At 39.3% G+C, this 13,346-nt stretch overlaps 2 protein-coding genes across 2 annotated transcripts; one reads left to right on the forward strand and one right to left on the reverse strand.

Annotated features, from left to right (window-relative positions):
• The first annotated feature begins 4,302 nt into the window (after window positions 1-4,302).
• Window positions 4,303-8,661, forward strand: prop1 (PROP paired-like homeobox 1). Its single transcript, XM_089011728.1, has 2 exons — window positions 4,303-5,079; window positions 6,275-8,661. Exons 1-2 carry the CDS (start codon window positions 4,732-4,734, stop codon window positions 6,644-6,646), a joined length of 720 nt encoding a protein of 239 aa, XP_088867854.1. The 5' UTR covers window positions 4,303-4,731; the 3' UTR covers window positions 6,647-8,661.
• A 561-nt stretch (window positions 8,662-9,222) lies between these two features.
• Window positions 9,223-13,058, reverse strand: mcfd2 (multiple coagulation factor deficiency 2, ER cargo receptor complex subunit). Its single transcript, XM_089011729.1, has 4 exons — window positions 12,870-13,058; window positions 12,119-12,274; window positions 11,893-12,052; window positions 9,223-10,880 (listed from the first exon to the last, which is right to left on the reverse strand). Exons 1-4 carry the CDS (start codon window positions 12,974-12,976, stop codon window positions 10,749-10,751), a joined length of 555 nt encoding a protein of 184 aa, XP_088867855.1. The 5' UTR covers window positions 12,977-13,058; the 3' UTR covers window positions 9,223-10,748.
• Between the last annotated feature and the right edge of the window lie 288 nt (window positions 13,059-13,346).

A 13,346-nucleotide genomic window follows, 5' to 3' on the forward strand; every position in this document is an offset into this window, starting at 1 on the left:
TTTTTCGGCCAAAAATGCCTTACTATACATGGTCATTTTTTTCGGCTAAAAATGCCTTACTATACATGGTCGTTTTTTCAGCCAAAAATGCCTTACTATACATGGTCATTTTTTTCGGCAAAAAATGCCTTACTATACACGGTCGTTTTTTCGGCCAAAAATGCCTTACTATACATGGTCGTTTTTTCATCTAAAAACGCTTTACTATACATGTTTTTTTTTTCAGCTAAAAACGCCTTACGATACATGGTTGTTTTTTTCGGCTTCAAAATGCCTTAGTATACATGGTCTTTTTCAGTTGAAGCAACATTTCTTGTGTTCAGCCCCGCGAACAAACACCCAAACTGTGTTTGTGTCGTCGTCAGCAAAAAGGCATCCACCAGTGACAGTAAAATTATGTAATCACTTCTGCAATTAGCAAGATTACGCAAAAATAGCAGGCACTTACTTTGAAATGGAAAGGAATTGCGGCGCATTAGCCAAAGCTGACACCAATGAATATTGTGCCCATATGAGGAATTCCAACAGGCGGATTGATTTTCCGTTCCCACTGCTCTTTTTCAATTTGTTGTAAAATGCCATTGCTGTTTGCTGTTAAGACCTCTACCTGCCTGTAAAACGCGATTGGTTGAACGCTAAGAGATAAAAGGCATCCTTTGCACACCATAGTTTCTCTTTCCTCACAGAGCTGGGCAAGAATACTGTTGGATAGATGGGGAAGGCCAGAGACTGGTGGGGGGGGGGGTCTTATTGTGACATTAGCGGAGAGGATGGGGGTACATTCCTTCCATCAGATCTGTGCTTCTGCTGACCGGGTCACTACCAGTTCAGTCCCAGGAAACTCTGAGTGAAGAATTTCCTAAATGAAAACTTGGCTACATCTTGCACAGTGTGCTTGGGGCATTTGGAACATGCATGCGTGCGTCTGTGTGTTTGTATGACTAGTATTGTGAGGACCACTAACGTTTTATACCATACGTCTTGAGGACATTTTTGACATTTGAGGACCTTTTGGCCAGTCCTCACAAGTTTTTCATTTTAAAGGCTCTGAGAGCGTCTATACATGCATCTGTTAAAGTTTCAGAGAGGTCCTCACAAATTCACTCAAAATGATTTTTTGTGTGTATTTTCATTTCACTTGGATACACACACACGTTTTACTCAGTGTGTGTGTTTATGTGTGTGTGTGTGTGCGTGGTTAATGAGAGGAAAAAGTTCACATCACAAAAAGTAAAATAATATTTTAGCCAAATTCACAACAGGGGTGAGGATTGTGAATGTAACCATGTAGAAACCTCACTTCTGCTGTTATTTCAGCTTCAAGTCCACTTTTTATTTCGTTGTTTTTAAAGTAGTTAAAGTGGGAAATGGGATGACGTTTAGTGTTCAAATGTAACACTAGTTCTTCTCTAAACTTAGCAGCAACGGTGGTCCTCATTCCTATGGAGTTATCCGGACCTCACAAAACCTTTGAAACGGGAACATGTGTCTGTGTGTTTCAACTTCCAGGTCCCCACATTGTTGAATTGTGGGGACCCAGCTTACTTTAGGGGATATTTCAAATCTCATCCATTCAGTCAATATCCATCTGTGTGTGCATGTTTGTGTGTGTGTGTGTGTGTGTGTGTGTGTGTGTGGTCCCCACATGGTTACATTGTGGGGACCAAACTTTCTTTAGAGGATATTTCAAATCTCATCCATTCAGTCGAGATCCAGCCGTGTGTGCCTGTGTGTGTGTGTGTGTGTGTGTGTGTGTGTGTGTGTGTGTGTGTGTGTGTGTGTGTGTGTGTGTGTGTGTGTGTGTGTGTGTGTGTGTGAGCGTTGGACCACCAGATCGAGCTTTTTCTCCCATCAGTCAGCAGTGCAGTATTCATCTATTTATTTTTCTTATTATCTATTATTTTATTATTTTCTTATATTTATGTTGTTATTTATGTGTTAATTTATAGATCTATTTATTTATCTGTGTATTTATTTATTTTTGTGTCTATTTATGTATGTGTTTATTTATTTATCTATCTATTTATTTATTTATTTGGGTATTAGTCTATTTATTTATTCATGTGTTTGTTTATTTATTTGTCTATTTATATATTTGTGTGTTTATCTTTTTATTTGCGTGTATTACTATTATTATTATTATTATTTTGATTATTATTATTATTATTATTACTATTACTATATTACTATGACTACTACTATTACGACTACTATTATTATTATTACCATCATCATCATCATCATCATGACCCTGATTATTATTATTATTATTATTATTATTATTATTATTATTATTATTATTATTATAGGTAGTTTGGAAAAGCTCTATTTACCCAAGACAATGACAAAGCCGGGTTTTAAGTTCTTTTCTGATAGTGTAGTGCTCCCTTGTGGCCATGTCGCATTTGACCTATAAAATCTTGTTACAGTACGGATTTTATCCATGCATTGAAATTCCCAGCTTTGACATTTTATTAAAAAAATATATTGTCACAATAATAAACTGTACTTATTACAGTTTATGATTTATGTTATGGGCCACATTTTAGTTACAAATTCACTCGAAGGACCGTTATGACTAAAAAGATGTCAACAATAACAGCATGTCATCTCTAAAGTTAATTAAAACTAGTATTTATTATTATAATTAGATCTGTATATTTTAAAAAAAACTCGGAATTAAATTGTAAAAAGCAAAAGTAAATGCTTCCTTTTGCCCCTTTTATTTTTATTTTTTTGCGTACTTTTGACTTCTGTTGAAATAAACGTGATTTTATTCATTAAACAATCATCTCATCATCTACTCATCTTCTGTGATGGTCTTATCTCAACTCAAAAGCGTGAAAAAGCTCCTCTTTTAATGATAATAATACATTTCATTAATAAGCGCCTTTCAAAACTCTCAAGGACACTTTCCAATCTTTTGTATTTATACCTCCGAGCTAATAACGGCCATGACAATGTTATCCTTATACACATCATGTCAGACAGCATTCAAATTACATCTCATTAGTTTATATTAACACCAGATTTGTTATTACTTCAATACGATGTGTATCTACCACAATAAGAATACCTGACTTCTTATTAAATAATGCAACTAAACGCCATGATTCTGTTGTCATGGACAAGAACGCAACTACGCTAACACTAGCCAAATCACAATCCACACCCACAGAGACAAAGGTAAAGACACATGTGAATAAAGGGCAGTGGGCTGCATGTGTGTGTGTGTGTGTGTGTGTGTGTGTGTGTGTGTGTGTGTGTGTGTGTGTGTGTGTGTGTGTGTGTGTGTGTGTGTGTGTGTGTGTGTGTGTGTGTGTGTGTGTGTGTGTGTGTGTGTGTGTGTGTGTGTGTGTGTGTGCGTTGGACCACCAGATCGAGCTTTTTCTCCCATCAGTCAGCAGTGCAGTGATGGCTCAGGTAAAAATGCCAAGAGATGCGCCGAGGAGTCATCAGGACTGTGCTGACGTGTATTCGAATATGGCCACTGTCAGCTCCATTGCGGGTAAGTTCACCAAAAACGGATTTATTCATCATAATAAGTTGATCATTTAAACCATTAAACTATTTGTTCAATTACCTTTCATTCATTATGTTTATTTCAGTACTTTGATGATGCAGAATGCAGTTAATTGAGTGGTAAACTAAGGTAGTGGAATGTCATTATGTGTATTCCAAGGTACAGTATGATTATAATATACATATATATATAATAATATATACATATATATACAGTAAAGTCTCGTTATATCGATATCGGATATATCGATAGTCCCGGTTATATCGATACTATTTCTATGCACGCACGGAGAAAATTACATGCAAACAGGGTCGGATATATCGATAGTTCCGGTTATATCGATATTTTTTCGGACTCCCTTGAATATCGATATAACGAGACTTTACTGTGTATATATATACATATACAGTGATACCTCGGCTTACGAACTTAATTGGTTCAAAGAAAGTGTGTGTGTAAGGCAAAAAGTGTGAATTCCAAACATTAATTTTCCATACAAAATCATTAAAATGAGAATAATCCGTTCCCAGGTCCCCATAAAACATCATTTTCAACTAAATAAGCCTTAAAACTACATACAATATAGTTTATTTTATGTATAATAAATGCGCTACGGTATTGTAATTAAATAAATAAACTGTACAGTATAATATAGTCGTTTTATTTATCTTTGTGATGGTTGTTAAGGGATAGCTTTTTGCATACCGTGTCTCAAGGAGCTCTGGGTTGTACATCTTAGAAGTTGTGATATTGCAACAGAGACAAATGCAGGGAGACACATTAGAAACTTCATTAATAGCTGGTTCCCTTCTCTTCAAATTGTGCAGATGGCTCGTGCGGGTTATTTGTGGAGGCTGATTGATGGGATATTTTAACCTTGCAGTCTACACTCTGCCTGAACTATTAATAAAGTTGAAACGAGTCAAAATGTCACTGTTTTCAATCCATTTTCTGTGTGTGTGTGTACACAAGTAGGGAAGTAGAGAAACAGAGCAAGGTTAGCTCAGTTTCCCACTCTGGCAAATGAGTATTTATGCTGGTAGTTGTGGTAATAATCCCTCCGTTTGTGGTATCTTTTTCTCACGAGCTTGTGTTTGGCTCCAAAAATGCTCTGCGGCTCTCATGTTGCTTCAAGGCAGTGGGAACCACGAAGTCAGGGTAATCCCTCTTTTATGGCAAAATTCATCATTGAGCTAACAAGTTAAGTCATGCTAAGTCATGTGATGCCAACCAGGGGAAGGAAAAGAGACCATGAAACAGGAGATGAAGAATTGTCTCGAGGTTCAAGTAAACAGACAAAACCTCACCTTTTTTTGTTCACCCTGAAAGCAGATATTGGACATCCGTTGAGCAAAGGGTCATTGAGTGAGACCTCCGCAGCTGTTGGCCGACGTAGCCGAGCTTTTCAGTCTCCGGCGAGAAGACGCCTACGCACCACCTTCAGCCACAAGCAGCTGGAACATCTGGAGACGGCCTTCGGACAGAACCAGTATCCTGACATCTACTTTCGAGAGGAGCTGGCCCGAATCACAAAGCTCAATGAGGCTCGGATCCAGGTAGACAAACGGAGTATCTTCTGATGAGGACTTAAAAGAAAGACATTGTTAATGTTTATTCACAGTGTCTGACATGTTATTAGCATGGTTGCTAGTTTGAGCGCAAATGGTTGTTCGTCTGTGTGTGCCCTGTGAGTGGCTAGCAACCGATTTAGCATACCGCCTACTGCCTGAAGACAGCTGGGATTGGCTCCAGTAAGCCCCGCCCCCACACCCTAGTTCGGAAAATGAATGAATGAACCAACCAATGAATGAATGAATGAATGAATGAAAGTTGTTCCAACTTAAATTCATGTTTGTTTATCACAAATGTGACTTAACGGGGCTTCATTTAACTCATTCACTCATTTTTTCTTGCGGGGGGGTGCCGATGAGGCATTGGTCAGACCTCTGGCGATTTTTTTCCCTTCCACGAGAGGGCAGCATTGTCCTTATAATAATAATAATAATAATAATAATAAATTTCATTTATACGTGCCTTTCAAAACTCTCAAGGTCACTTTACAGTCACAGGTGATTTTTTTTTCTGTGGGTGAGCAGCGGCAGCCACACGCACCAACGTTCACTCAACCCGCAAGTAACTCAAATAGACCAAAAGCTAGCTAGCTATACAGGTACACGGAACTCAAATACATAGAAAGCTAGTGAGCTAATAGATAGCCAACAGACAGCTATAAGATAGCCAGCCGGATAGCTAGCCAGCCAATATATAGCTATTAAATAGCCATTACATAGCTAGCCAAAGATTGGATAAACGAGTGACAATAGCCAAGAAAACAATCTTTAAATTGACATTTTCAGGTCAAGCAATTGGCTTTTGTCTATGTTAGCACTTTGCTACAGCGTTAGCTGTTGTTAAAGAGCTATAAAAATCAATGTATTTTGTACAGTCGCCCCCATTTCAACCTGAAATAACTCCAGACCCATATAACTTAGGAATTAACTCTTTTTTTCCTGATGAAAGAAGGGAATCTAAGGTGTGTTACGTTGAATTGAGTGTTTATGTTTATGTCCTAAAACTCAATATTCTGTGGGTCCTGAAATTTGAGTGAAAATGACAAAAACCCTGGCACTGGAGTGGACACATTTTTGCACATGGTCAGACAGTGAATGAGTTAAAAAAGATGGATGTATGATGTTTCCATTTTAGTTGTGATTTCCTCTTGTCTGCTAATCCATCAATGCACTTCGACAGGTGTGGTTTCAGAACAGAAGGGCCAAACAGCGCAAACACGAGCGAGTCTCCCAAAAAGTGCACCCATTGGGTGTCATATCGGGCCACCGAGCACTCCTGGGCAGCATGCACGTCACACCATCCATAGCCCGGCAGTACTACGGCCAACCCTTGGCCCATATTCCCCACGTTGCCGCGGTTCTGCCTACCAGAGTGTACCCCCATCATTCCCAAGGTCCGGTTAGCCCGTATCCGTGTCCCTCCATCACGTCGCAGGCGACCTCTCAGCAGCAGCATGAGGAATGGTACAGCCACATGAGGAGCAATCTGACCTCAACCATGTTCTCTTTGACATCCATGCAGCCTCTGGAATCTTCTTCTCATTGGAACTAAGCACTGTAGGGTCCTCAGTCTGGATTTTTAGTTTGCGTATACAGAGATATCTCAGTTTACTATCGCTTTAGCTTATGAATTTTTTGCCTTACCAACATTAAATTCGCGAGAATATAATCTTGTCATACGAACTAGTTTTCGGCAAACGAACCAAACCACACACAGCGCCACGGTGGCTGGCGGACTAGTTTTCGGCGGAAGAACACCAAACCACACGGTCGAACAGCACCACGGTGGCTGGCGGACTAGTTTTCATCACCGCTTTCCTTGAGTGCAGACGTGGTTTGTTATAAAGGATATTTTTGCTATTATGGGACCGTAAAAGACCCCACCACAGGCTAGTGTTCAGCCGAAGAGGACACAAAACAAAATTGCGGTCGAGGAGAGGAAGGAGATCATCGAGAAACACAAACGAGATGTGCGTTTGTGTGACTTAGCGTCCCAGTACCAGTATGCTAACTTGACCATTGCTACGTGTGGCTGAGGGTGTGTTATCTAAGCAACGGTCTCAGGCAATAGAAGAGGTTGAAAAACTTTTGATGATTTGGATTCACGAAAAGCAGCTAGCAGGGGACATTGTGAGTGAGGGTATTATCGCCGAGAATGCACGGCAACTTCACTCGGGTATCATCAAGAGGCAACCTGAAAGTTCGTCATCCATTGACAACTACCTTCACAAATGTAAATAAAACGACTTTCTCAGTTTATTTCTTTAATTACAATACAATAGCACATTTATTATACATAAAATAATCTATTTTTGTAGTTTTAAGGCTTATTTAGTAGAAAATTATGTTTTATGGAGACGTGGAAACGGATTATTCTCTTTTTTAAGGTTTCTAATGGGAAATAAATGTTTGGCAGATGAACTTTTCGCCTTACACACACTTTTCTGGGAACCAATTACAGTTCGTAAACTGAGGTATCACTGTATGTATTTTCTGAGTACAGTCAGTCATTTCTGACTTGTATTAAGCAATAAACAGTTGAGCCATCATGACTGTAACCAAAATGTGTACCAGCCAGAGTCAGTCTGTAACCATTTTCAATCAAACCAATTTGTAATGCTCCATCTGTAATACGCAGGGGTAATCTGTAATGCGCACCACTTAAACTACAACCATAGTCAACAAATTATTTGGAAAGAAAAAAAAACACCTGACAGTCTTTCTTTTCAGAAGTTTGCTGCTGTTGAAATGTAAATTTCTCCGCTGTGAGACTAATAAAGCTAAATCCAATCCAATCCAATAGAAGACTGTGCATGTTTGTTATTTTGGCCATTTTGTTTTCATTCAACTGTGCCAGTTTAATCAATAAAGTACTGTATTTTCCGGACTATAAAGCGCACCGGATTATAAAGCGCATCTTCAACAAATGACATATTTTTTTCCCATATATAAAATGCACCGGATTATAAAGCGCATCTTCAATGAATGACATGTTTTTCCCATATATAAAATGCACTGGATTATAAAGCAATGAATGACATTTTTGAAACATTCCCCTTTATAAAGGTGCACCGGATTTTATGGCGCATCATCAATGAATGACATTTTAAAACATTTTCAATATACAGGTAACATCCGATTTACGACCGAGTTCCGTTCCGACCAAATGGTCGTAAATCGAAATGGTCGTAAGTTGAAATCAATTAGAAATGTTGAATAGAGAAAATTGACGTACACATTGGCGGCCTGCTAGCTCTTTGCGGTGCCAGGCGTAGTATTAAAATGTTAAAAATAGGGTCTGGAGGTCGTGGTCGTAAGTACGGGTGGTCGTATGTCGAGTCGGATGTTAACTGTATAAAGTGCACTGGATTATAAAGTGCATGGTCAGCTTTAAAAAAAAAATTAAAGCTTTTAGGTGCGCCTTATAGTGTGGAAAATACGGTACACTCGTTACTCGATGCAAACTGGCTTTTAAACTACAGTAAAGTCTCGTTATATCGATATCGGATATATCGATAGTCCCGGTTATAACGATACTATTTCTATGCACGCACGGAGAAAATTACATGCAAACAGGGTCGGATATATCGATAGTCCCGGTTATATCGATATTTTTTTGGACTCCCTTGAATATCGATATAACGAGACTTTACTGTAGTTGTATTCGTTAGTATTGGCAAAAATCAATGAAAAAGAACGATACTAACAATCTGTTGATTACATATTTTAATAGTTCACATTCCAAATGTATTTTTAAACATTTGTGTTCAACAGCAATCTGACTGGATCATACAATATGGGAAAATACATGCTGAGAGAATAACAGAATTGACAGTTTTAAAGACGTTTTCATCTTGAGGCAGCGTATATGTGTGTGTATGTAAGTGTGTGTGTTTGTTTGTATGACTAGTCTCGTGAGGACCACTAACGTTTTATACCATACGTAGTGAGGACATTTTTGACAAGTGAGGAACTTTTGGCCGGTCATCAAGTTTTTCATTCTAAAGGGTTCTAGATGGTCTATATATGCATCTGTTAAAGTTTCAGAGCGGTCCTCACAAATTCACCCAAAATCATTTTTGGTGTGTATTTTCATTTCACTTGGATATACACACTTTTTACTCACTATGTGTGTGTGTGTGTGTGTGTGTGTGTGTGTGTGTGTGTGTGTGTGTGTGTGTGTGTGCAGCTAATAAGACGAAAAAGTTGATACCACAAAAAGTAAAACGATATTTTAACCAAATTCACTACAGGGGTGAGGACTTTAAATGTACCCATTCAGAAACGTCACTCCTGCTGTTATTTCAGTTTCAAGTCCACTTTTTATTTCTTTGTTTTTAAAGAAGTTGAAGTGGGAAATGGGGTGACTTTTAGTCTTCAAATGGAACACTAGTTCTTCTCAAAGCTTATCACCAACAGTGCTCCTCACTCCTTATCTGGAGTTATCCGGACCTCACAAAACCAGTGAGTGACTTAAGACATTCAGACAGTCATTATACATACTGTGTAATTGTTTGACAAACATCATCGACAACTTTAAGAGAAAAAAAAGGTTGCAATCACTCGTCTTACATTTCACTTTTGGGTTCCTGAAACTCAACTGTCCCATCTACACATGCGAAAAAATTAAGTAGGCAACCATGGCGAGCCACCCCAAAAAGGACAAAGGGGCGCGGGGGCATTTGATTTGTGTCAATCAGCCTTTAAAAGGGCACAAATTCTCAGAAACGACAAGAATTGGAAGTCAGTGAAAAGGTTTCTTCAGTCGTCATCTGTACTTCTTTGAAGGTGTCGGATGTTTCGCTTCTTATCCAAGATGCTTCATCAGCAAACTAAAGTCTTACTGGTAGTTTCGGCCCTATTTTTATATCCCTACTGTCCAGACGTGGCGGCGCCGGACTCTGCTATGATAGGTCCCTGCTCTCAGGTTGGGTGGGGGGAGGAGCGGACTACTCCCTGCGGCTCCACTGATTACTTCTATTGTCCTGAGTGACGACTGGCCTGATTGGCCTATTTGCCTTGGTATCACCTCATCAGCATAACTAATCCTATGTTGCCTAAGCACTCTGTCCGGCACCGTCACGTCTGGAAAGTAGGGATATATATACAGTAAAGTCTCGTTATATCGATATTCTCGGGAGTCGGAAAAAATATCGATATAACCGGACTATCGATATATCGGATCCTGCGGCATGTAAATTTTCTCCTTGCGTTCATAGAAATAGTATCGTAATAAGCAGTACTATCGATATAACCCATACCGATATAACGAGACTTTACTGTATATAGGGCCGAAACTACCAGTAAGACTTTTGAAGAACCATCTTGGATAAGAAGCAAAATGTCCGACACCTTTAAAAAAGTACAGATGACGGCTGAAGAAACCTTTTCATCGATGGACCACTCCCGTATGACTGCGAGCTTACACAGACGTAAGAATGGGAAGTGTAGAGCTTTTGATCACATGGCTTCAAAAAGGTATGTTTCTTATTTTGCTGTTTTAAATTGACAGATTTGTTGCTCCAAGTAGGGGAAAACTTAATTTGCTACCTTCAGGACCAAAATGTTCCTCTTTCAGGGCACCGTCGTGATGTCCTCTCTGCAGCTTTCATGATGACATTGTTGTGGGGACAAAAGAAGTGTTGGGTGATGAGTTATTCCAGTGATTTGGCAAACTCTGCATAGTCAATGTAACCGTCGTTGTTTTTGTCATCCTTCTTTAGAACGTCATCGATTAACTTCATTAGCATTTCCTCTCCTATTGGCTTGGCGTCCTCATTGCCTCCCTGTTAAAAAACAGAGATATCCATTCAAATGCATTCTATTCCATTGGGGAATATACCAAAGTACTCACAAAACAAATAACTATACATTATCCATTATTATTATTATTATACATTATCTATTAGCTATCTAGCTAATGCTGGCTATCTAGCTCACTTCAGTGCCAGGCTTTTTGTCATTGACACTTGAATTCCAGGAGCAGCAGAATACAGGTAACATCCGACTTACAACCACCCGTAATTACGACCATGACCTCCATTTTAAAAATTTTAATTCAACGCGTTAGCAGATGGGCAACGTGTTCGACAATTTTGGCCAGCCAGCTAGCATCTCACTCTCGCACAGCAATCGACCGTGTGATGTCACCAAAAGGGCGACTTTGCGAGTCATTTAACCTCCGAGTCTCTATTCAACATTTTGAATGGATTTCAACTTACGACCATTTTGACTTACGACCGTTTGTTCGGAACGGGACTCGGTCGCAAGTCGGATGTCACCTGTATTGAGTTTTAGGATTCCGTAAACATTTAATGCAGCGTAAGAAATTTTAGACTCTCTTCTTAAATCAATAAAAAAAAAAAGAGTTAATTCATAAATTATGTATCTGGGGTTATAAGAGCTTAAAATGGGGGTGGCTGTCCAAAATACAATGGAATACATTCATATTGGTTTATATAGCGCTTTAACAACAGCTGAAGCTGGAACAAAGCGCTAACATGGGGAAAAGGGGAATTGCTGCCCCCTTGTGGAAGGGAAACAACATTACCAGAGGCCACGGCTTCATCGGCACCCAAACAAGAAAAAACAAAACCCCAATACAACCCTGGCACTGGAGTGAACACAATTTTACGCATCGTCTGGTAATGAATGAGCGAAGAAATAGGTGCGTGACAGCAGTTGGCAGTTCACATCCAATAATTACAATATCTACAAGACGAAGTCATTCTCAAATATTCATATTTGGTCACACTTTTAAGCAAAAAAAGCCAACAGACATTGTATTGAGCTACTAACCTCTTTGTGCACGTGTGTAATTGCTGTCGCCAACTCCAACCCGTCTAACAGGTTGTTGCCATCATAATCGTGCATCTTAAAATAGTGAAGCTGAAGTTCCTGAGGTGTCATTTCATTTTCCGGTTCGTCCATCACACCCTCCAGATGCTCCATAATGTGGCTGCAAGAGAAGAAAATAATTGCTGGACACTGCTCGTGTATGTGCTTGCGTTCAAAATCCACTCACTGTCTATCCTGGACCATGTTTTTGTCAAAGCCGTGACTTGACAAGTGATCCTCATTTGCGTCAATGGGTTGTTGTCCCTGATGCCCGGCGTCCTCGTGAGAGTGGACACACAGAAGACAGGAGGTGAAGAATAGAAGGAGCCTAAGATGTCTCATTCTGCTCCAAGGGACACATGGAGAGACAAAGTTACATGAAAGGTCAATGTGTGACGGCATTGTGTTGCAATTCGAGATTCAAGTGAATTAAACCTTCAGAAAATTATCCCGTTATAAAAAATATTTATTTCCAACCACAGTGTGCTGCGTTTGTTAATCTATTCACGCCACTGACATTTTGTAACAAGCCTTTATGGCCTTCCCTTACATGGACCAGGGTACAATTATTCGTATCCACCTGTTGACAGAGCTTTTGTCAACACAGGCCCAAATACCAGACGTCTTTATATATTAAATATCTGGGTACATTGAGACCAGATCACCATTAATTATAGTATCTATAAATGCCAGTGAAATGGTCTGTCGTGAACGTTTTTTAAATTTTGACTTGGTTTGGAATGGCTTGGGAAACATATTTCACTAATTGCATTAACAAAATTAAAACAGATTACACGTCATAAATGGTAGCTGTGTATCATGCAGAATGTAATGACTTCCACACCAGAAACCGCCAGCAGAAGGAAAATGTATATATAGCGCCTTTGCAGTCATTTTATGTCCCAAAATTACGACAATACATCGATTCAAGACGTTACCTCAAAGTCAAGTGTTGTACAGCAGCTAGCCTGGATCTTAGCGTTTGCAGTGCGTTCGGTGTATCGAAGAAATTAGTGTCGCGGAATGAGTTTTGATAAATTATCATCACACGGCTGTATAAATAGTTTCGCGTTTAACCTGAATTAAAATGCGTGATCGGTTTTTTTGCAATCCGCTGGTCAAGACTAAGTATTCAAAGCTTAGCCAGACCCAGATGCTTGCCGTAGTTCCACTTGTCCACGACATCGGATTCTGATTGGTTGTTGTTGACAAAGACGATTGAAGTCAAACAAGAAAATTACCCCATCGGGTATTTCGTTCGTTTTTTGAAATTAGCTGGGACGTAATCAAAGCATCAGAGTCAGACAAGTCTGCAATAATGTTAAAAATGGCGAATCTATATTGACGATTATATTGTTCTATTACACAAATTAGCACTATCGGTTAAACAAAATAGAAATAGAATTCAAGTTCAA

Source organism: Hippocampus bargibanti, linkage group LG13 (assembly GCF_051943395.1).
Source record: "Hippocampus bargibanti isolate YZ-2025 linkage group LG13, ASM5194339v1, whole genome shotgun sequence".
NCBI classification, from domain to species: domain Eukaryota; kingdom Metazoa; phylum Chordata; class Actinopteri; order Syngnathiformes; family Syngnathidae; genus Hippocampus; species Hippocampus bargibanti.

Bases quoted from the DNA above. Each gene is read 5' to 3' on its own strand.
- prop1 (XM_089011728.1), top strand. From the start codon at position 4,732: ATGCTAAGTCATGTGATGCCAACCAGGGGAAGGAAAAGAGACCATGAA. The intron at 5,080-6,274 runs GTAGACAAACGG...GCACTTCGACAG, and splicing joins TCAATGAGGCTCGGATCCAG to GTGTGGTTTCAGAACAGAAG.
- mcfd2 (XM_089011729.1), bottom strand. From the start codon at position 12,976: ATGATAATTTATCAAAACTCATTCCGCGACACTAATTTCTTCGATACA. The intron at 12,275-12,869 runs GTAACGTCTTGA...CCCTTGGAGCAG, and splicing joins GTACAACACTTGACTTTGAG to AATGAGACATCTTAGGCTCC. The intron at 10,881-11,892 runs GTTAGTAGCTCA...GTTTTTTAACAG, and splicing joins TTACACACGTGCACAAAGAG to GGAGGCAATGAGGACGCCAA.